This window comes from Hyaena hyaena, unplaced genomic scaffold, assembly GCF_003009895.1.
Source record: "Hyaena hyaena isolate Hyena2069 unplaced genomic scaffold, ASM300989v1 scaffold_348, whole genome shotgun sequence".
NCBI lineage: Eukaryota > Metazoa > Chordata > Mammalia > Carnivora > Hyaenidae > Hyaena > Hyaena hyaena.
Genome location: NW_024080981.1, coordinates 40,884 through 65,057, shown reverse-complemented (window position 1 = coordinate 65,057; position 24,174 = coordinate 40,884). Strand labels below are relative to the sequence as shown.

The following is a 24,174-nucleotide window of genomic DNA, read 5'->3' as shown; positions in this document are numbered from 1 at the left end:
TGGGTTAAATATGAAAAAGTGTTGGTTAAAAAAAGGTATTGGTAAAGATACTGGTTCTTATTATTTCCATTTTATTCTTTTTTGGTAGAATATGAATCTATATTTTTTAAAAGGGAAAATAAAAATATGAGATTATTCCATTGTGAATAAATTATGTGCACAATTTTTATAATTGAAAATCTATAGAAATATCACTGGATCAAAATCATTTAGTAAAAATCAGGGATTGATGAGTTTTAAAAAGAACAAAGAACAAATGATACAGTAATAAGAAAATTCCTGAGGCACAAGAATAACATGGAAACATATCAAAATCAGAGAAATGATTCATGACTTTGTTAGGACACGATATGAACAAAAACATTTAAATGGGAGAGTCGCCAATGCAGAAAAGAAGTATGAGAGATGTAGTTAACAACAAAGCACATATTATCTACAGTATAACAGAGTTAACAAAAATCATGAATCACAGTTCTTATTATACGGAGTTCAATTAGTAAAATATAAGAATATGTTAACTTAGAAGCTATGCATTGAATAATTGTTTGTTAAAGAAAATGTGAGTTACTTTTATGAAAATACTGCATAATTCTTATGAAAATCAATGTTTTTAAAAGGTACATTTTCACTCATGACTCAGAATTAATGGATTAATAACTAGGAAACATTTTAAATAACAGTTTGTTATGGGCTGTTATAAGAGACATATAAATGACTTTTGACAAGGGATATATAAACAAGACTCAATAATGCAAGTAATTGTGGTAATTACTCCTGCCAATATTGCCTATATACAATCCTGCTATAGATATTACCTCTGGTATCATGTCATTGAGAATATCACTTAAATATAATTTCCCTTTTATAATATGTTAGTTTTTCTGGAGAATGTATTAAAAATGATATACGTTCTTTTTTTAAAAAATACGGATTTATTTATTTCAAGAAATAGAGAAAGTGTGAGTAGAGGAGGGGCAGAGAGAGAGGGAGAGAGAGAGAATCCCAAGCAGGCTCCACACTGTCAGTGCAGAACTTGATGCATGGCTGAATCTCATGAACCATGAGATCATGACCTGAGACAAAATCAAGAGTCAGATGCTTAACTGACTGAGCCACCCAGGCACTCCATAGATGATATAGATTCTTATCTGTGAAGCAGTGCATTTGAAAGTCTGAGAGAAATTAAAAGACTACACATAGCCTACTTAATTGGATTTCAAAGTTTCCTTGTTTCTTTATAGTTACCTAACCAGCAAGTGAGCTAGGTGCTGGAAAGAATCCAGCAAGAGGTTGATCAATATTGCAAACGAAACATCTAGATAATGAGTGTTTATTTTTGGTAGTCTAAATCACATTTTAAAATATTTAAAGTATTTTGTTATTATAATGGTAATTTTTATGTGCCTTAGAAGTGTTTGAAATATTGAAGGCATAAATGAGAGAATTAAAAATGTCTTCTATTTCAAGCAGGAGAAAAACATTGTTGCTATTTTGTTGTATATATTCCCACTTTGTATGTATGTTTATATTAACATATATATGTATCCCACAGTCTTTCAGTCTAGATTGAGTAAACTGAAATACTGGGACGTATGTCATATGCAGGTAATTCAGGTTTTAAATCTGTATTATAGGACTTCTGATTCTGCCATGATGGAGTAACAGGGACGAAATTTACACACTTGCCTGAAACAAACAAAGGCAAAATACACAAAACAGTGATTTTTACTTTACTGGACATTAGGCAAAGGAAAACATGCTCTCTAAGAGATGAAAAACAAGTGAGATGAGTCCTATAATTGCCCAAGCTTATTGCCTAGAGAGAGATTGCAGATCATAGTGCACAGTGGAGGAGGCTGGCCATTTGCTCGAGTTGAGGAGGTGAAGTTGGCAGCCTGAGAGTACTAGGTGGCTAGAGCTTGTAAAACAAAATTTCAGAGAGGAGAGAGCTCCGCAGAGAAATCTCTAGAGATCATGTAGGTCTGGGAAGTATTGTTGCTGCAGTTTGTCAGAGTGGAAAACCTCATAATTCATGGGGCTCAGTTAGAATACACAGAATGGTTTTGCCTTAGAACTGAAGAAATATTAGCCATAGTCTAAACATTGCTTTTATCTCATCTAACAAAGTTTGAAAGCAAGACCCAAAAGGAGCATGCTGTTTCCAAGTAATTTAATTGTGTCCCAGAATAAAGCTCAAGAATATTTCTTTACAGAAACACAAAAGTGGGGTGCCTGGGTGGCTCAGTCTGTTGAGCATCTGACTTCAGCTTAGGTCATGATCTCATGGTTCATGAGTTTGAGACCACATAGGGCTCACTGTTGTCAGCGCAGAGCCCACTCCAGACCCTCTGTCCTCGCCTCTCTCCCCCACCACACACTCTCTCAAAAACAAATAAACATTAAAAAAAAAGAAACAGAAAAAATATGCAGCACTTAACAAGGTAAAATTCAAAATGTCTGACATACAATTAAAATCACTAACAATTCAAAGGAGAAAGTAAGATCAACAATTAGGAGAAAAATAAATCAAAACTGACCTAGAAATGAGACAGATAATAGAGTAAGTAGACAAGGACATTAAAACAGTATTATATAGGGGCGCCTGTGTGGCTCAGTCGGTTAGGCGTCCAACTTTGGCTCAGGTCATGATCTCGTGGTTCGTGAGTTTGAGCCCTGCATCAGGCTCTGTGCTGACAGCTCAGAGCCTGTAGCCTGTTTCGGATTCTGTGTCTCCCTCTCTCTCTGCCCCTCCCCCACTCATGCTCTGTTTCTCTCTGTCTCAATAATAAATAAAAAAACATAAAAAATAAAAAAACAGTATTATATATAACTGTGTTCTGAATATTCAAAAGATAAAAGGAAAGGTTGAACATGTTAACTAGAAACATGGAATAAGGAGGAACTTAACGGAGGATCGTGGGGGAGAAGAAGGAGGGAAATAGTGGGGAAGAGGGAGGGAAGCAAACCATGAGAGACTCTTGAATGCTGAGAACAAACTGAGGGCTGATGGGGGTGGGGGAGGGGAAGGGAGATGATGGGCATGGAGGAGGGCACTTGTGGGGATGAGCACTGGTTGTTGCATGGAAACCAACTTGACAACAAACTATTTTAAAAAAAAGACCCTAAATAAACTTTGAGATATGAAATCTACAATGTTGATTTGAAAAAATATAATGTTTTTTTTGGATCACTGTAGATTTGACATTTAAGAAGAAAAGGTTTAGTGAACTTGAGGATATAGCAACAAAAATTTCCAGAATGAAACATATAGAGAGGAAACAATGCTGAAAACATTGGTGAGTTGTGAGGCAATGAATTGAGCATTGGTGAGCGGGAAGGCATATATTTGGAGACACCAAAGGAGAGGGAAATGGGAGGATAGAACTATTTGAGTGAAACCCCCCAAATTTGATGAAAACAATAAACCCACAGATTCAAAAAGCCAAAAGAATGCCAAGGACAGGAAGGATGAAGAAAACTATACCATAACCCATAATAATCAAATTACTTAAAATTAGTACTAAAGAGAGAATCCTAAAAATACTAAGAGATTAAAAAAAAAAAACCTTTACTACAGAGGACTTTATAAGCATAAGTGTATATTTCTTGTCAAAAACAATGAAAACAAGCCTGGAGGAATTAAGATGGCAGAGTAGTATTGATGAAGTTTTGGGGTGATGAGGGGTGGTCTGTGGGGTCCCGAGCCATGGCCAAGAAAGAATTTTTGAAGATATCTTAAGTGCAAAAAGGTGATTTTATTAAAGCACAGGGATAGGACCCATGGACAGGTAGAGTTGCACTGGGGTTGTAATGGGTAACTCATTATATACCCTCGGGTTGGGAGTGGGTTAGAGATAGAGTAAGTCTCTAAGGTAATTTGGAAGCAAGGTTTCCAGGACCTTGAAGGGCTAGCTGTTGCTAGGAAAACTCCACTTATTACCATTTAATAAAACCCTAGTCATGAGACCCTTCAAATGTATATCGGGGGGTGCCAGAAGCTTGGAGTATGATTGCCAGCATGTGTCTTGAGGTGGTTGAGATAAAAGATGTAGATTTACAAGATCCTCAAAGTTGGAATAATGTTAAGCTAAGGTTCTCCTTTGCCCCTAGGAAACTGTCATCATTGAGGCAGGTGAGTGACCAATTTCAAAGACTTGTCAATGGGCTGTAGGCAGTAAGAGATCTTAATTTTTTGTTTACCTTAGTTTCCCACGTTACCACAGCAAGCACTTAAGCCCCTTTCCTTTATTCTTAGGTAGCCAGGAGTGTCTGAGGAATATCACACCCGTGGGGTTATGCCAACCTGTATTTTGTCCTCAGCTTGCCCCACGCTCCCTCATCAGTATGTGGACCCTCAGCCTGCCTTGTCTCTGAAATACAGCGAGATCAACATCAAACCATTTTAAATGCCTAGGAAATTGATTTGAGAATTAACACAACAATCTGCATAATTTGTGCAAGAGATCTTGGCAAGTATACAGTGTGGAAAGGTGAATTGGGGAAGAGGAAAGCCTCAGTGCCATGGAGGGTGGGGAGCTATTCTCACAGAGGACAGAAAGAGAAAGGGAAAGGGGGAGAGATCGCATTGGGATTGCACAAGAAAAGCACTCCCCTTGAAGTTAGCTGGAGAGAAAAAGAGAGGGAGTAAGAGTGAAAACACTCACAGGGGACTGGACAAGAAATCTGTTCCCCAAAACCATTGATGGGGAGAAAGAAGAGGATTTCAATACCACCAATATTTTATAAATAGCAGAGGGCAGTCAGAAGTTTAAGAGCACAGTGCCTGGCAGTGCTCTGGTGAGGAAGCAGGGCAAATACTTGGGAGGGTGCAGATTGGTCTAAGGGGTCCCTGTACCACACAGGGAGAAATGGTTCCCCTGCTTGTAGTGCATTTGGTAGAGGCCATTCAGCCTCTCTGCAGGCCAAAGTCCTGGCAGACCCCAGAGAGCTGCCATCTTTACTCTTATAGGAACAAAGACACCCAATGAAGGTAGCAAACCATAGAGCCAGTTATGTGTTACAATTTACCATAAACAATGAGCCTCTGATGCTGTGCAGTCACACAAACATTTTCTAGACAAGTCGGTACCTGGCCACTGTTGAGTGAGACCCTCCCCCAGAGGATCAGTGTAGGTTCAAGCTTCAGGGATCTCTGAAGTGTGGGGATTTAAAACACAGTCCTATCTGAGATAAAACTCTGGAAGGAGGTGCCGTCTGGCAGGCAGACAGCTTGGACACAGACAGGATAAAAGTGGGGAATGGATGGAAGCCTGAAACAAAGGAATGGTGATTGATTGCGCATCTGTGGGGGTGTGAAATTCCCAATCTGGAGACTAGACAGCAGGGTGAGTCCATTTTCCTACTAGCACACCTGTACTGATAGACCCCAGTGAGCTAAGAAGTGCCACGAAGTGGAGAATGGAGCTGTTACACTGAGTCTTGCCCACCTGCACACTCCAGGCACATCTCCAGTAGGGGAGTCAGCCTGAGTACCAGAGCAGCAGGCTCCTCCACCAGAGGATGAGCACAAATCCCTTCCACCCACTTAGTCTGTGGATCATAGTGTGTAGCAAAGTTTCAGTTCTAGGGGAAAATGCATTTAGCTTATTTGGGTTTCTTTGTCTTAGTTCATTAGTTTGTTCATTTTATTTTGCTTCTTGTTAGTGTTCATGTTTTTTTCTTTTCTTTCTTTTTTTCTTCGATACAAAAAGAGTGTATTTTTTATTCTATTTTAGTATTTTTTAAATTAATTGTTAATAAATTTTTTTCATTTCTCATTTTTCTCTATTCTATCAAGTTTCTCTTAACAAGCAGACCAAAATGCATATAGGATCTGGCTTCCTTTATTTGATTATTTGTTCTGTTTTAATTTTTAATTTTATTTTATTAATTTTATCCTTCCTCGAAAATAAAAGACAGAGGATTTCACCCCAAAAGAAATAACAGGAAGTTTCGCAGACGACATTATACTGTACATAGAAAACCCTCAGACTCCACCAGAAGCCTGCTAGAACTGATTCATGAATTCAGCAAAGTTGTAGGGTACAAAATCAACGTACAGAAATTGGTTGCATTTGTATACACCAATAATGAAGCAACAGAAAGAGAAAGCAAGAAACTGATCCCAATCACAGTTGCACAAAAACCATAAAACACCTAGGAATAAACCTAACCAAAGATATAAGAGATCTGTATGATGAGAACTATAGGAAACTTACGAAGGAAACTGAAGAAGACACAAAGAAATGGAAAAACATTCCATGTTCATGGATCAGAAGAATAAATATAGTTAAAACGTCATTACTACCCAAAGCAATCTACACATTCAATGCAATCCCAATCAAAATTGGACCAACATTCTTCTCAAAACTAGAACAAACTATCCTAAAATTTGTATGGAACCACAAAAGACCCTGAATAGACAAAGTAATATTGAAGAAGAAAACCAAAATGGGAAGCATCACCATCCCAGACTTTAGTCTCTACTACAAAGCTGTAATCATCAAGACAGTATGGTATTCGTACAAAAACAGACACATAGACCAATGGAAGACAATTGAGAAGTCAGAAGTGGACCCAAAAGTATATAGCCAACTAATCTTTGATAAAGCAGGAAAGAGGATCCAATGGAAAAAAGACAGCCTCTTTAACAGATGGTGCTGGGAGAACTGGACAGCAACATGCAGAAGAATGAAACTAGATCATTTTCTCACACCATACACAAAAATAAACTCAAAATGGATAAAGGACCCGACGTGAGGCAGGAAACCATCAGAACCCTAGAGGAGAAAGCAGGAAACAACCTCCTTGACCTCCACCGCAGCCATTTCTTACTTGACACATCCCCAAAAGCAAAAGAATCAAGAGCAAAAATAAACTGTTGGGACCTCATCAAGATTAAAACTTCTGCACCGCAAAGGAAACAATCCATAAAACTAATAGGCAACCGATGGAATGGGAAAAGATAGTTGCAAATGACTTATCAGATAAAGGGCTAGTATCCAAAATTTTTAAGGAATTCACCAAACTCCACACCTTAAAAACAAATAATCCAGTGAAGAAATGGGCAGAAGACATGAACAGACACTTCTCCAAAGAGGACATCCAGATGGCCAACAGACACATGAAATGATGCTCAGCGTCACACATCATCATCAGGTAAATACAAATCAAAACCACACTGAGATACCCCCTCACGCCAGTCAGAGTGGCTAAAGTGAACAAATCAGGAGACTCTAGATGCTGGCAAGGATGTGGAGAAACGGGCACCCTCCTACACTGTTGGTGCAAATAAAAACTGGTGCAGCCCCTCTGGAAAACAGTGTGGAGGTTCTTCAAAAAATTAACACTAGAACTCCCCTAGGACCCAGCAATAGCACTGCTAGGAGTTTACCCAAGGGATACAGGAGTGCTGATGCATAGGGGCACATGGACCCCAATGTTCATAGCAGCACTCTCAACAATAGCCAAAACATGGAAAAAGCCTAAATGTCCATCAACAGACGAATGGATCAAGAAGATGTGGTTCATCTATACAATGGAATACTACATGGCAATGAGAAAGAATGAAATGTGGCCATGTGTACCAACATGGATGGACCTTGAGGATGTTGCGCTGAGCAAAATAAGTCAGGCAGAGAAGGACAGATACCATGTTTGCACGTATAGGTGGATTAGGAGAAACTTAACGGAGGACTATGTGGAAGAAGGGGAAAAATAGTGGAGGAGAGGGAGGGAGGCAAACCATGAGAGACTCTTGAATGCTGAGAACAAACTGAGGGCTGATGGGGGCGGGGAAGAGGATAAGGGGGATGATGGGCATGGAGGAGGGCACTTGTGGGGATGAGCACTAGGTTTTATATAGAAACCAGCTTGACAATAAACTATTTAAGAAAAATAAATAAACAAAAGCATAACAGGTACATAGGTAACCATCAGAAAAAAATAAAAGAAAGAAAGAAAGAACAGGAAGAAATGATGGCTAGGGACTTAACACAAATACAAGTAAGATATCTGAACGAGAATCTAAAACACAATTAAAAGAATACTATCTGGGATTGACAAAAGCATAGAAGACACCAGGGAGTCCCTTTCTGCAGAGATAAAATAACTATAATGTAGTCAGGCTGAAATTAAACATGCTATACCCAAGATGCAATGTCGAATGGATGCCATGATGGTGAGGATGGATGAACCAGAGGAGCGAATTAGTGGTATAGAAGATAGAACTGTGGGGAAAAATGAAGCTGAAAAGAAGAGGGAAACAAAGCAAAAGATTATGATACAAAACTTAGAGAAAACGGCGACTTATCAAAGAGGAATAACATTTGTATTAGAGGCATCCCAGAAGATGAAGAGAGAGAAAAGCAGGCAGAATGTTTGTGTGAGCAAATTATAGCTGAAAAATCTCTCTTATCTAGGAAAGGACACACACATCAAAATCCAAGAAGCACAGGGAACTCCCACTAAATTAAAAAAAATACCATCACCATCACCAAGGTATATCAATATCATAGTCAATTCACAAAATACACAGGTAAGGAAAGAGTCATGAACTCAGCAAGGGAATAAAGTCCTTCAACTACAAGGGAAGACAGATCAGGTTCACAGAAGATCTTTCCAAAGAAACTTGGCAGTCCAGAAAAGAGCAGCATGATATATTCAATGTGCTGAATGGGAAAAATACGGGGCCAAGAATTCTTTATCCAGCAAGACTGTCATTCAAATAGAAGGAGAGATAAAGAGTATCCCAGACAAACAAAACTTAAGGAGACTTGCAAGAAATTTTAAGGGGGGCACTTTGAGTGGAGAAAAAATAAAACAAAGCAAAACAAGACCAAAGCAACAAAGACCAGAAGACCAGAGACGTCAACAGAAACATCAACTCTATAGGCAATACAACGGAACTAGTTCATATCTTTCAATAACTATTGTGAATATAAATGGACTAAATGCTCTAATCAAAAGATATAGGGTATCATAATGGATTAAAAAACAAGGTCCATCTATATGCTGACTATAAGTCTCATTTTAGATATAAAGACACTTGCAGATTGAATGTGAGGGGATGGAGAACCATCTAACATCCTAATGGACATCAAAAGAAAGCCAGAATAGCCATACATATATCAGACAAACCAGATTTTAAAACACTGTAACAAGAGATGAAGATGTGCATTATAGCATAATTAAAAGATCTATCCACTAAGAAGGTCTAACAATTGAAATATTTATGCTTCCAAATTTAGAGCAATCAAATATATAAATCAATTAATCACAAACATAAAGAAACTCATTGATAATAACACAATAATAGTAGGTGGCTTTAATACCCCACTTATAGCAATGGACAGATCATCTGAGCAGAAAATCAACAAGGAAACAATGGCTTTGAATGACACACTGGACCAGATGGATTTAACAGATATATTTGTAACATTTCATCCTAAAGCAGCAGAATACATATTCTTTTTAGTGCACACAGAACATTCTCCAGAATAGGTCCCATACTGGGTCACAAATCAGACCTCAACAGGTATAAAAAGATTGAGATCATACCATGCATATTTTCAGACTACAGTGCTATGAAAGTTGAAATCAACCACCAGAAAAAAATTTGGAAAGACTGCAAATACTTAAGTTTTAAAGAATATCCTACTAAAGAATAAACATGTTAACCAAGAAATTAAAGAGCAAATGAACAAGTACATGGAAGCCAATGAAAACAAAAACACAACAGTCCAAAACCTTTGGGATGCGGCAAAGGCAGACATAAGAGGGAAGTATATTGCAATCCAGGACTTCCTAAAGAAGGAAGAACTGTCTCAATTACAAAACCTAACCTTACACCTAATGGAGCTGGAAAAAGAACAACAAATAAAGCCCCAAACAGTAGAGGAAGGGAAATAATACAGATTAGAGCATAAATTGAGAATACTGAAATTTTAAAAAGTAGAATAGATAAAACTAGGAGGTGGTTTTTTGAAAGAATTAAGAAAATTGATAAACCCCTAGCCAGGCTTATCAAAAAGAAAAAGGAGAGGACTCAAATAAATAAAATCACAAATGAAAGAGAGATCACAACCAACACAACAGAAATACATATAAGAGAATATTATGAGCAATTATATGCTATCAAATTGAGCAATCTGAAAGAAATGGATAAATTCCTAGCAACATACAAACTACCAAAATTGAAACAGGAAGAAATAGAAAACTTGAACAGACTCATAACCAGCAAAGAAATTGAATCAGTAATCAAAAAACTCTAAACAAGCAAAAGTCAGATGGCTTCCTAGGGGAATTCCACCAAACATTTAAAGAAGAGTTAATATCTATTCTTTTGAAACTGTTTCAAAAAATATAAATGGAAGGAAAACTTCCAAACATTCTATGAGGCCAGCATTAATTTCATTCCAAAACCAAACAAAGACCCCACTAAAAAAGGAGAATTACAGATCAATTTCCTTGATAAACATGGATGCAAAATTTATCAACAAGATACTAGCAGATCGAATCCAAAAATACATTAAAAGAAATATTCACCACCATCAAGTGAGATTTATTCCTGAGCTGCATGGGTGATTCAAAATCCACAAATCAATCAATGTAATAAACCACATTAATAAAAGAAAGGATAAGAACCACATGATCCTCTCAATAGATGCAGTAAAAGCATTTGACATAAAACAGCATCCTTTCTAGATAAAAATCCTCAAGAATGTAGGGATAGAAGGAACATACCTCAACATCATAAAGGTCGTATATGAAAGACCCACAGCTAATATCATCCTCAATGGGGAAAAACTGAGAACTTGCCCCTTCAGGCCAGGAACATAACAAAGATGTCCATTCTCGCCACTGTTCAACATAGTACTAGAAGTCCTAGCTTCAGCAATCAGACAACAAAGAGCAATAAAAGGCATATAAATTGGCAAGGAAGGTCAAACTTTCACTATTCACAGATGACATGATACTCTACGTGGAAAACCCAAAGGATTTCACCAAAAACTGTTAGAACTAATATGTGAATTCAGCAATGTAGCAGGATATAAAATCAAAGTACATTGGTTGCATTTCTATACACAGTAATGAAGCAGCAGAAAGAGAAATCAAAGAATTGATCCCATTTACAAGTGCAACAAAAACAATAAGATACCTAGGAATAAACCTAACCAATGAAGTAAAATATCTGTACACTGAGAACTATAAAAAGCTTATGAAAGAAATTTAAATTTTTCACAGAGAAAGAACAATCCTAAAATTTGTATGGAACCAGAAAAGACCCTAAATAGCCAAAGGAATGTTGAAAAAGAAAACCAAAGCTGGAAGCTTCACAATTCTGGGCTTCAAGCTATATTATAAAGCTGTAATCACAAGAAAGTATGGTAGTGACACACAAACATACACATATATCAGTGGAACAGAATAATGAACCCAGAAATGGACCAACAACTATATGGTTAGCTGATCTTTAACAAAGCAGGAAAGAATATACAATGGAGAAAAGACAGTCTCTTCAACAAATGGCGTTGGGAAAACTGGACAGCAAGAAGCAAAATAATGAAAATGGACCACCTTCTTACACCATACACAAAAATAAATTAAAAATGGATGAAAGACCTACATGTAAAACAGGAAACCATCAAAATCCTAGAGGAGAAAAGAGGAAGCAACCTTTTTTATTTGAGCTGCAACAACGTCTTACTAGAACATGTCTCTGAAGGCAAAAGAAACAAAAGTAAACATGAACTATTAGGACCTCATAAAGACAAAAAGATTTTGCATAGCAAAGGGAACAATCAACAAAACTAAAAGGCAACCAATGGAATGGGAGAAGGTATTTGCAAATGAAAATTCTGATAAAGGGTTAGTATCCAAAATCTATAAAGAACTTATCCAACTCAACACCTAAGAAAACCAAATAATCCATTGAAGAAATGAGAAGACATGAATAGACACTTTTCCAAAGAAAACATCCACAAGGCTAACAGACACATGAAAAGACGCTCAACATCACTCATCATCAAGGAAGTACTAATCAAAACCACGATGTGATATCACCTCACATCTGTCAGAATGGCTAACATTAAGTAATGCAGGAAACAACAGATGTTGGCAAGGATATGGAGAAAGGAGAACACTTTTGCATTGTTGGTGGGAATGCAAACTGGTGTAGCCACTCTGGAAAACAGTATGCAGGTTCCTCAAAAATGAAAAATAGAACTACCTTATGACCCAGCAATTGCAGTACTAGGTATTTACCCAAAGGATACAAAAATGCTGATTCAAAGGGGCACTTGCACCTCAATGTTTATACTAGCACTATCAACAATAGCCAAATTATGGAAAGAGCCCAAGCATCAATCGACTAATGAATATATAAAGATGTGGCATAAAAATACAATGGAATATTACTTGGTGATCAATAAGAATGAAATCTTGCCATTTGCAACATGGATGATACAGAGTGTATTATGCTAATTGAAATAAGTCAGTCAGAGAAAAACAAATATATGATTTCACTTATATGTGGAATTAAAAAACACAACAGAGGAACATGGGATAAGGGAAGGAAAAATAAGATAAAAAAAGAGAGGGAGGCAAGTCATAAGAGACTCTTTTTTTTAAAACTTTTTAAATGTTTTATTTATTATTGAGAGAGAGACAGAGACAGCGTGAGCAGGGGAGGGTGAGAGAGAGAGGGAGACACAGAATCTGAATTAGGCTCCAGGCTCTGAGCTAGCTGTCAGCACAGAGTCCGACGCAGGGCTCGAACCCACGAACTGTGAGATCATGACCTGAGCTGAAGTCAAACGCTCAACCCACTGAGTCACCCAGGCGCCCCAAGAGACTCTTAAATATAGAGAACAAACTGGGGGTTTCTAGAGGGAAGGTGAATGGGGGGATGAGCTAAATGGGTGATGGATATTAAGTAGGGCACTTATTGGGATGAACACTGGGTGTTATATGTAAGTGATGGATGACTAAATTCTACTCCTAAATCCAATACTATGGTATATGTTACCTAAGTTGAATTTATATTTAAAAAAAGTAAAACAACCAACAAACCAAAATACAAAATAATCTCCTCCTATTCTTACCCTCCAAATATTTTTATGAACAATTATTGGATTTTATCAATATTTTCTTCATTTGTTAAGACATTCATGTTATTTTCTCCTTTTAAATTATAATGAATAGAACATATTAATAAGTCTGACTATTTGGATTAATAGCTTTTCTAATATTAAACTAACTCTGTATTCTGTGAATAAATCTAAATGGTCATAATATATCATCTTTAATTTTTTTAATGTTTATTTATATTTGAGAGAAAGAGACAGACAGATAGACTGCAAGCAGGGGAGGCGCAGAGAGAAAGGGAGACGCAGAATCCGAAGTAGGCTCCAGGCTCCAAGCGGTCAGCACAGAACCTGATGCAGGGCTTGAACTCACAAACCATGAGATCAAGACCTGAGCCAAATTAGGACGGTTAATTGACTAACTCACCCAGGTGCCCCTAATATATCATTTTTTTAAAAAAACAATGAAACCAAAAATAGAGTGGAACAATGTATTAAAAGTCATACAATTTAAACTGTTAATCTAGAATTCTATATGCAGTAAAATTATATTGGAAAAAGAATGGTGAAATAAAGGCTTTTTCAGAAATAAAAAACCTTAAAGACTAATTATTAAGAGACATGCACTACAAGAAACATTAAAGAATGTTTAAAAGAAATGTTAAACTCCACTAGGCAGACAGCAAAAGATAGCAGAGAAATTTAAATCTACACGAAGGAATGAAGAATATCAGGAATTCAACTTCATGGGTCAACATAAAGATGCTTTTCTTATTTCTGTAAATGTCTTTAAGAGATAATGGACTATTTTTATAACAGTGTATGAGGAGTTTTAACATGCAGCAGTAAAATTGTATGCCAACCTCAGAGGAAAGGCTAAGGGAGAGAAATGGTAGTATACTGTTGGTTTTTATGTGTTTAAATATTCTGAGAACCAGTAGGTATGACCAAATGTTTTGCTTTTGTACCCAAAGCCCTAGCACAGTGACCATGCAAGTGCACATATAACAGGCATTTAAACGGAGCTCATCATTTAAATGTGAACACAACGTGACTGGAAGGGCTGCTGTGAACCCCAGATCCAAATTTTTCTTCTTTGTCCTGTACTGAATAAGGAACAGTTATAGGAACCGCTTTCCCTGTGTCCTGAAAGGGGATTAAATTACACAGCTCTAACAGATTTTTGTTGAGAGCAGGGAATCTGAGCAGCAGTTAAGGAGATGGTGTGCCCTGTTGTGAACAGAGACATCAGGTAACAGCAAATGAACCAAACTCCCCATTCTCCTTGAGGACATTGAACATGATTTAATAACAATTTCAAAAGAAGTAGGCACGTGTGGAAAGATAGAGAGGGCCTACAGTGCTGAGAGGCTACCAGGCCAAGGGAGGGACCTCTTTCCCAGAGGAGAGTCTGAAGCAGACCCAGGCCGGGGAAGATAGAGACAGGGATTGGTGTCAGCAGGAGAAAAGAGCCTGTGCAAAATCCTAACGGGGGTGGTGGGCTGGAGGGAGAATAGCCAGTCCTGTGCTGAGGATAGAGAAACATGGGTAGGTAGGAGGGCAGTGTGTGCCTTACGTGTATCTAGTTCAGGGGTAGTGGGCAATGAGGACTTAGGGAAACCCGAAAGGGGGTGGTTAAGTGTGCTGGGGCTGCAGAGGTTGGGAGGCCACAAGTTGTTGGCAGTGCTGGAAAGCCAGGCAGCAAAACTAGCTTTCAGCATATTGGACAGAATGGAGTCCCCATCTATACACGTGTGCAGAAACATAAAGAAGTCTATGCCTGAGAAATAGCCTTTGGCACAGAACATTCCTAGCCGAGCTGGGGTGGGGTGGGGAAGCCTAGTGTTCTGTGGCTGGGTGACGGGACCCACCGGCCCAAGGGAGAAGAAAGGGTGCTGAGTGGATAGGACTGGGTTCATAGTCCTCATTTCCACCAACTACCCTGCCTTGCTCACGTTTATGGGGTAGATTTGTGTGGAAGGTTTCGGATGGAGCCACAGGTTTCACCTAAAATTCTGACAACCATGGTCTACCAGTGAGACACAGAATGCGTTGTGGAGATTTCCCAGTTAGATACAGGACATGTAGGATGGATTCGTGTCATCCTAGCCTCCTGGACCCACAGTTGCCCCTAGCTGCTTGCTCTGCGTGCCACGAGTACCTTTCGTTGCCTGCGGAGCTGCAGCTGTCTGAAACAAGGATAGCTGGCGGAAGTGAAGTGTCGAGTGTTGGTGGATGCATACCCGGCCTTGACAAGGATGCCAGGAGCAGAGTGTTAAAAAATAACCCAAAACGCACATATTATGCCTGTACTCAACCAGAAATCCACCAATCAGAGGAATTTCTCCGTGTTTCCTTTAAAAAGTTACATCTGTATATACATATGTGTATATGTATACGTGTGTGTGTGTGTGTGTGTACATATCAAGTTGCTGGAGGGTGCCATTCATCAACCCAAAATGTGGCATCTGTCCCCGGCCTGAGGCTTCCACGTCCATGGACGAAACCCATAGTCCCCCAACTGCTCATGGAACCTCAGAATTCCCATGGGAAAGTATTTGTGAGGGTGTCCACGGTGCTTCCTTCCTAGGAAACATGGTCGGTCCGTCACAAGGTTTCCCCAGCCCATTCATGTTCCTTGCCCTGCGATGGAGCCCACACCTCCTCATCAGTTGAACAAGAAAAAGGGCCGTCTTTCCAGGTTTTCCATCCACCCTGCAAACATCCACACCTTGGGCCTGTCCTGTATCCCACACAGAATCTGACGGCAACACAGGCCAGCCATCATGGCCACAGGACATCCTCTCCTTCTATGGCAAGACCTCAGAAGCCCTGGAAGGCAGTTCGAGCCAGGGACACCCTGTGGACAGCTTTCAGGCGTGTCCATACCCAGCCCTTTATCTGCAGAGTCTGAGGAGATTCGTCTCAGGGCTTTTGCCTCCTGACTTCACCCTCCTTGCCGCTGCGCACTTCCTTCGACTGCTCCTGGCTGTTCCTGGCCCTGCCTAGGCTCAGTCACCCCTCACTCACTCAGCCCCGCCCTCTCTGTGGGGTTGCACTGCACCCAGGGGGAAAGTCCCCAGCCCCCAGCTCCCAGCCCCGGCCCCTGGCAAGGACGCACTAGATTATGCTAGAGGAATCCAGAGATGTCGCTCACCTGAATGATGCAGGGAGCCAAGAGTCCTCTTCGTGACAGCCGTCGGGGGACTCGAAGGCAGCGGGCTGTCTCCATGGTGCTGGTCCGTTCATGCAACAGCCTTGCCCTGTCAGACCAACCTGAACCTTCCAGCTGGTGATAATGATTCAGAGATTTCCCCAGCCTCTCACGTTCTTTGTCCCAGGCCCCTCCCCTTGTCTCCTTCTGGCCTCTTTGCCCCCAAGCTAGACTCTAGAATCAGAGCCCTGACTGCCCGCCTGCCTGGGGCTCTCAGAACGTGCTTTTTCCTCCTTTTCTCTCAAGGACTCTGGCAACCGCTTTCCCCTGGATGCTGTCAATGCCCCTCACTAGCTGAGGGTGTCCCGGCTTCTGGTCATTCTGACAAATCCTCCTTTCTCAGAGTAAAGGGGGAAATGCCTTGTTGGTCTTGCAGAATCTCAAATCACTTGCAACTTTTATGAGAGTACAAATCGGTATAGCATTTGTGGAATAAACTTTCAGATGAATTTATGAAATGTTCAACTCTCCACAGTCTTTCCACTCTTACCCAACGTCTATGTCACTCTGTATATATTATTAGAAAACAATGTTTTCTAATTTTACCCAAGAACTCATTCTCAAAGATGTTGTTTTCATTTCTTCAATCACCTGACACGGGGAAAGCCACTTACAGGTCCACCAGGACAATATTGTTTATGGTATTAATTGTGGTATATGCATCCTTTAACATTCCAGGGAGTAATTTCAAAATGAGATGAATCTGTATGTGCTGTCAGGGGAAGATCCTGCGTCCATTTTATTAAGTAGCAAAAGCTAGTGGCCTGTCAATATGTACATTCTTACCTATTCTGTTGAAGAGAAACAATATATTCTGACAGCATACTATTGAAAACGATAGTCACCTGGAAATAACACACACTAGATGGTTAGTCGTGGGGAATTCTGAGGAGGAGGCTGAATTGTGGAAGAACTTTGAAAAGGGGACATTGTGACTTATCTGTGTTTTTAGACTTCTCTTTGCAATAGGAAGATACGCACTACTACCTTTGTCACTGAAATTTCTATGTAAGCCTAACGACAGAAAAGCAGCCATGTCAAAGTAACTGCTAACTGATGCAACAGACAAACCCCTACATTTGAAGAGCTAACATGACAAAAGTGCATTCTGGGGCACATAAATTCTGATACCATTTGGCAGGGCCCTCCGCATTTCCTAGACCCTGGAGAGCCTGGTTGCTTTCATCTTGTGGCTTCCCTGTCTCAGTGTGGGGTGGTCGTGGCGAACCAAGGGAGACAGCACGAAGGTGACATACTGACGCACTGGCTCTCAGATGCCTGGATGTGATGAAGGATGCTTTTGCTCATGTCTCCATGGCAAAGGGTCATCACACGACCCTTCCTAACCACAAGTCGACGGGAAATGGAGGGTCCCCTGTGTCCAGGAAGTAAAGCAAAGACAAGGTATGGATGAGCATTGAAATTTCTCCCACGTACTGCTACACAGTAGGTGCTCGACCAAAGACAACTACCATAATTTGTTATGACAACCGACTCTATTAACTAGAGGTATCTCCGAGGTCAGATTTGCTTGGTTTTCTTTGCATTTTTAAGTGCCTACCTCATGGCAGATGCTTTCAAATACAGGACCACATCTAACGCGAAGAGGATCCTGTACATATTGTCAGGGAGTGTTCACCTTCCTCACGCAATAGTACTTTTCTACATTGCCTGCACTCCCCGCATTGCCATCTGTAATCACAGTAGGCTGAAATGTTCCTCCTTCCTTTTGAAACATGGGTAAAATCTGAACCTGTGTGTCTCAGTTACCCTCCATGTGACTAAACTTGCCTGAACACCTGACCTGCACAGGTGCCATTAGGCTCACTGAACGCCAGGGCTTTTTCTGTGGGGCACGTACTAGAGAAGTGGCAGTGGGAGGATGGTTATTTTTTTCGGGTTTGATTTGGCCTCACGTGTCCACCGAGTAATCATGTTTCACCACCCAGGAGGATTGTTAGGAAGTTGACTTCAGTGGATGTTTGGTCCTCATCGACCACTTCTGATGAAGCATTACTATCTGACCACATAAATGAGCGCTTTCATCTGAATACATGTTCAGTTCCCAGCCTCAAATAAGAAAAACCTACAAGTCCTTCTGCAAACACCAGGGTGGCTTCAAAACTCCTCTGCGTAACATCAGGGTTGATCCCTAAGTCCCTGGAAGGTTATAGGTGCAATGAGACATTCCTCACAGCCCATTTGGAAAACAGAGAGTGGATCTAAGACCACCTGGGGAGGATGAACAAGTGTGCTAAGGTCACAGTCCAAGTCCCATTTTCCATCAAAACAGCTTTAGCTGTCAGAGCGGTTGGAGAGTAAACTCCAGGAGAGCCACGGAACCTGGGCAGGGAGTAGGCCTGCTCCATGTCATGGGAGGGCATGAAGCCCTTGTGCAGCCAGTAGAGGAGGCGGCAGAGATGAGCCGGCCAGCATACTATGTTCCAGAGTTGGACAGGAGGGTACATGTGGGAAGAGGGGCTGTCATGTGGGAAAGTGTGGGGACTGGACAGAAATGGCAGCACCTCGCAGAGTCTGCTCTGAACAGGAATCAGTCCCCAAATTGTGCTTCCTTCTTCTTGTCACCTTTCTTCCTGAGGCCTGCTTTAGCTACCTGGACCTCAGAGTCCTCCTCTTTGTCATCTGGGAAATAACATGGCAGCGAGAAGACAAATGAAGTAGGAGTCAGAAGGTGGCCACAGGCTGGGGTGTGTGAGAACAGCGGGGACTCTACATGAATTCAGACCCGGGGTCTAGTGGGTCTGGTTTCTGCTCTGTCACTTGGTAGCCGTGTGATCCTGGGAAAAGGACCAAGCCCTGTGGGCCTCAGGTTCTTCATCTGTTAAGTAAGTGGGTTGGATAAGCCCCGTCTTGCAGGACTGGAGGAATGTATGTGATGTATGTAAAGAACTTTGCACTGTGTGCTGGGCATATATCAGAACGTTGATGAATGGCAGGTGTTTCTAATGTCGGTTTGATCCCAGAGCCTTCTACTCTCTCCTATGGGATATTCTCTGTTTTCTAGCTCACACTAGAGAATATGCAGCTCAACAGGACACAGAACAGCTAATAAGCCAAAGAGGATGCTTCATAAATACAACTCGATCCATTTTCTTTTTTTTTTTTTTTTAATGAACAAAAACGTTTTCTTTATTTTTGAGAGAAGCGACAGAGCACGAGCAGGGGAGGGTCAGAGAGGAAGGAGATGCAGAAAGTAAAGCAGGCTCCAGGCTCCAGGTTCCTAGCTACATCACAGAGATCATGACTTGAGTGGAAGTCAGACGCTTATCCGACTGAGCTGCCCAGGGTCCCCAAGGTCCATTTCATTTTCTTTTCTTTTTTTTTTTTTTTTTTTTAATGTTTTTATTTATTTCTAGGAGAGAGAGAGAGACAGCGTGAGCAGGGGAGGGTCAGAGAGAGAGGGAGTCACAGACTGAAACAGGCTCCAGGCTCTGAGCTGGCAGTCAGCACAGAGCCCGACGCGGGGCTCGAACCCACGAACCGCGAGATCGTGACCTAAGCGAAAGTCGGACGCTTAACCGACTAAGCCACCCAGGCGCCCCGGTCCATTTCATTTTCGAAGGCAGAGGACATATGTGGGATATATGAGAATATGTGTGGAATGTGTCTGTGGGGGAGTTGTCCCAGCTGGATATTACACGAAGCTGCTAGAAGTTGAATCAAAGACCAACTTCTTCCCTTCCCGTGCACATGCTCTTCCATCCAAACCACTACTTTCATTCATTTCTCCCGGACCAAAACCCAGACCTGGCTTACAGCTGTCCAATGACACTCAAAATAATCAAATTAAAATGTCTTTTGAATGCACTGGGCTATGGTTTGCCATGGCCAGCAACAACAGTGTCAGTCTAGACCTTCTGGGCTCCACTTTAAAGGAATATACCATTATAGGGGCGCCTGTGTGGCTCAGTCGGTTCAGCGTCCAACTTCGGCTCAGGTCATGATCTTGCAGCTCTTGAGTTCCAGCCCCGTGTTGGGCTCTGTGGTGACGGCTCAGAGTCTGGAGCCTGCTTTGGATTCTGTGTCTCCCTCTCTCTGCCCCTTCTCTGCTCTTCAGCTATCAAAGAATAAAGACACATTAAAAATAACTTTTTAAAAGAATACCATCCTATTTCTCCAGAAATCCTTGCAGATGATGGGTAGAAAACATCTACTCTGTGCACTGTGTTCAACTCCACAGGGACAAGCGTGCTTGTCCCTTTCGCTTCCTGACACAGGAGGAGATTTCTCTTTGGTTTGCTCATGATCCAAAAGGAATTTCTCGGAGCCATTTTCTGTTTCAGATTTTGCTCGCACCCCTAAGGCACACCATCTGTGGGCCTAGACACTGTCAACATCCAGCTTCGTTGTCATCAGCTGCCCAGGAGGCATCCCTCTGACCAGAGACCCCAGGCCAGCCTGCCTCAGGAGGGGCATCCCCACTGCAGGGCCCGCCCCTGGAGCCCCGCTGCCTCAGCCTTCTTTCACTTGTTCGGCTAGCCTTGGGGACCCCTCCCCACCTTCCCGCTGGAAGGCTGCTGCTAGACAGTCACGTATGGGTGGGGCGTGCCCTGCCTCTCCTAGTGTCCGCACTGCTAATACAGGGCCCTTCCGAGAGCGAGCAGAGCTCAGAGAATATCTGGCAACAAATGGACCAGTAAGCTGGGGTCCTCTGTGCCCAGATCCACTGGCTGCTCCTTTCGTGGTGAGCCGAGCCAATGCAGGCACACATATCTATGCCACTTGTACAGAATGGCAGACAGCAAGGGATAAGAAGCAAAACATCTTTTATTTCTCATTTTCCTGACCCTGGCACATTGTTGCCAAGGTCTTCCACATTAGTAGATATCCCTGTGCCCATGCAGGCACCGAGATTCCCTTCCGGATTCCAGATGAGGATGGAGGGGTTCCCAGTTCCTTGCACCAAATGGCAAAACACTGACTCTTGAACCTGACAAGTACAAAGAACTGTGGTTTGGGTGCCACTCACACACTGAGCCACCAAAGCTCCTGAAAACCTTCTAACACAAGGAACAACATGGGAAAGCTTCCTCAAGGAAACAAACACGGATGTCCGAGGTAGCATAGACAGAGAACAAACAGGGAGCCACCCAAACGTGCTGTGGGCCCCACTTTCCCCAAGCAGCCCTGGCCCTCCCCTACTCACAGCACTCTGTGCCCTCCCTGCTCCCAGGCACAGGGAAGAAGGGGCCTGGCTTCCTGCCCCTCAGGGAGGCTGCTGGACCCTGGGCGGAAAGGGCCTGGCTGCCCCTCTGGCTCAAGCCCGCACTTCCTCATTGCTGGCAGCCTCGTGACACGGGGACAGGGAGGCCCTGAGCAGCCTGCGACTGACCATGAGGATGTGCTGCAGCACGTGCACGCTGCTGGTCTCCGCGTGGGCCCTGGGACCCCACAGGAACTCGTAGCGTGCGGGCTCGCTGCCGGGCACCTGCCGGTACGCCGGGTACCCTTCCCGCACCCAGACCTCGGTGAGCAGCTCCCTGGGCTCCCCATAGAATAAGTGCTCCCTGCCGATATACACCCCCAGGACCCCCAGCGCTTTCCACACCTCCTTCTCAGGGGCACATTCGCCCTCCAGGAGGATCACTCCCAGGACCACCACCAGGAGGCTGGTCGTGGGCATGGCCTGCTTACCACTTAGCATCCCACCACAGGTCAGGCCGAGGATGGTGACCAGAACGTAGGAGTGCTCGCTGGGGTCCACTTCCTTCACGTCAACGCCAAAGACCAGCTGCAGGCAGGCACAGGCTTGGTGGAAGATCATGGTGAACTGGTTCTGGTCAGTTTGGCTGACCGCTGTCAGCATCTCCGCCTGTGTGGTCGGCTGCTTGGTGCAATACTTGACAAGCATGAACGCCACCAGGTCAACCACCTTCACACCAAGTGTGTCTTCGACTGAGGGCTGGGCCACTGCCGGGTTCCCCCAGGTGCTCAACCCCTCCTCATCCGGATTGCTGGGCTCCTCATCAGACCAGCTCTCTGGAGCACCTGCCATGCCAGCGGGGGAGACGCAGGAGCTCTGCGGGCTCTGGGGAGAGCTCTGCAGAGGACTCAGGGACACCAGCTGACTCCTCCTCCAGAGGGATCAGCAACAGGAGAGAGCAGGAGGAAGAGAGGGAAGAAGAGGGGGAGGAGGTGGAATGAGATGGGGTTTCCTCCCCATCCTCAGCCCCAGAAGGCTGTGCAATCATTGGGCCCTCAACCTCTCTTGGGTCTTCTTCCAACGTCAAGTGCTCACTCCTGTCCTGCAGGGCATGATGTTTGTGAGAGCCCGAGTAAAGAGTAGGGGGCTCCTCAGGGGGCAGCCCAGCCCACAGAGCTGAGGTTCCAGGCCTGAGAGCAGGGCCATGTTGGGGTTGGGGTTGGGGGCTGAGGGGTCCACCCTGGGATGGGATGCGTGAGCCTCTGGCACCACACACAGAACATGCACCTCACTTTGACAACTGGCTGGCACCAGTCTGCACCTCCGCTGCTCTGTGACCACAGGACTCCTGCCTCAGACCAAGGCCTCAACTCCAGAGCTGGTAGCCCCTGGAAGAGGGTGGGAGGGGGTACCTCATGGAAGGTGCAGGATCTAAGCACCACCCTGGGCCCACATCCCACACCCCCCAGGGCTGCCAGGAGATTCTGGGCCGCGCTTTGCAGTGCCCCACAAATCCGGCCTGGGCCTTCCCATACTTGTCTTCTCTGATGACAGTTATGGCCCCTGGCAGGCCTGGGCCCCGCCCCTCTGCCAGCCTGAGGCAAAAGTCTCAGGACCAGACCACACAGCCCTGAGAGTGGAACACAAGGAAGCCCTGGGGCCACATTTGGACACACCTGCCAAAGGTCCACAGTGGTTGTCCCCCATCGGGAAGGATGGCCACATCCTGGCTTCCACCTGTGCTGGGATGGGTGCCCCTCTTCAGTCTTTGCCTGGACACCCTGAGGGGCCTGGAAGAACTCCCTGTGTGGCCCTCAGGCCACCCTCCTTAAGTCAAGTCCTCTTCTCTAAAAGACCCTAGAAGAAAATTTCAAGAGAGGGGCGCCTGGGTGGCCAGTCGGTTAAGCGTCCAACTTCAGCTCAGGTCATGATCTTATGGTTCGTGGGATCGAGGCCTGTGTCAGGCTTTCTGCTGACAGCTCAGAGCCCGAAGCCTATATTCATATTCTGTATCTCCCTCTCTCTCTGACTCTCCCCTGCTCATGCTGTCTCTCTCTCCTAGAAATAAATAAAATTTTTTTAATGTTTTATTTATTTCTAGGAGAGAGAGAGAGAGATACACAGCATGAGCAGGGTCAGAGAGAGAGGGAGTCACAGACTGAAACAGGCTCCAGTCTCTGAGCTGGCAGTCAGCACAGAGCCCGACGCGGGGCTCTAACCCATGAACCGTGAGATCATGACCTAAGCGAAAGTCGGATGCTTAACCAACTAAGCTACCCAGGCGCCCCATAAACAAAACATTTTTTAAAAATTAGAAAACATCAGGAGAAAGCAGTCCACCCACCCAGCCTGGGTCCCCCGAGGCTCACAGGAGCGGCGGGGCAGGCCTGGTCCCTAGGTAGGTTTCCTGCACTGGGGGGCCTCTCCTGCTTTCTCACCTCCACCCCGACCAGAGCCCGGCATCCTGCCTCAGCTGACCTGGGTCCAGGCCCTCACACCCAGGCCTCCCCTCGCTGAGACCAGGGGACTGGAAATGCGGAGGGGCTCAGCCCGACAGGCCCTGCCCCGGGGTCCCAGGGCCCCCCGTGGGGGCGGCTCTCAGAGGGCTGCCCCTGTGCTGGAGTCCAAGCAAGGTGCCTCCCGCAGTGCTCCCGCAGGGATCTCCGGAGGAGCCGCAGCACCTCTGCAGGCCTCTGTCCGCCGTCCCCAGG

General features: G+C 43.5%; 2 protein-coding genes across 2 annotated transcripts in view; both read right to left on the bottom strand.

Moving 5' to 3' along the window:
* Window positions 1-21,577: 21,577 nt before the first annotated feature.
* Window positions 21,578-22,315, bottom strand: LOC120243643 (melanoma-associated antigen 8-like). Its single transcript, XM_039249885.1, has one exon. It carries the CDS (start codon window positions 22,313-22,315, stop codon window positions 21,578-21,580), a length of 738 nt encoding a protein of 245 aa, XP_039105816.1.
* Window positions 22,316-23,955: 1,640 nt separating this feature from the next.
* LOC120243642 (melanoma-associated antigen 9-like) overlaps window positions 23,956-24,174 on the bottom strand; it is a 5,066-nt gene continuing 4,847 nt past the window's right edge. The window contains exon 3 of the mRNA XM_039249884.1: window positions 23,956-24,156. Coding sequence (XP_039105815.1) covers window positions 23,956-24,156 — 201 coding nt within the window. The remainder of the gene's footprint in view (window positions 24,157-24,174) is intronic.

Bases quoted from the DNA above. Each gene is read 5' to 3' on its own strand.
- LOC120243643 (XM_039249885.1), bottom strand. From the start codon at position 22,315: ATGGCAGGTGCTCCAGAGAGCTGGTCTGATGAGGAGCCCAGCAATCCG.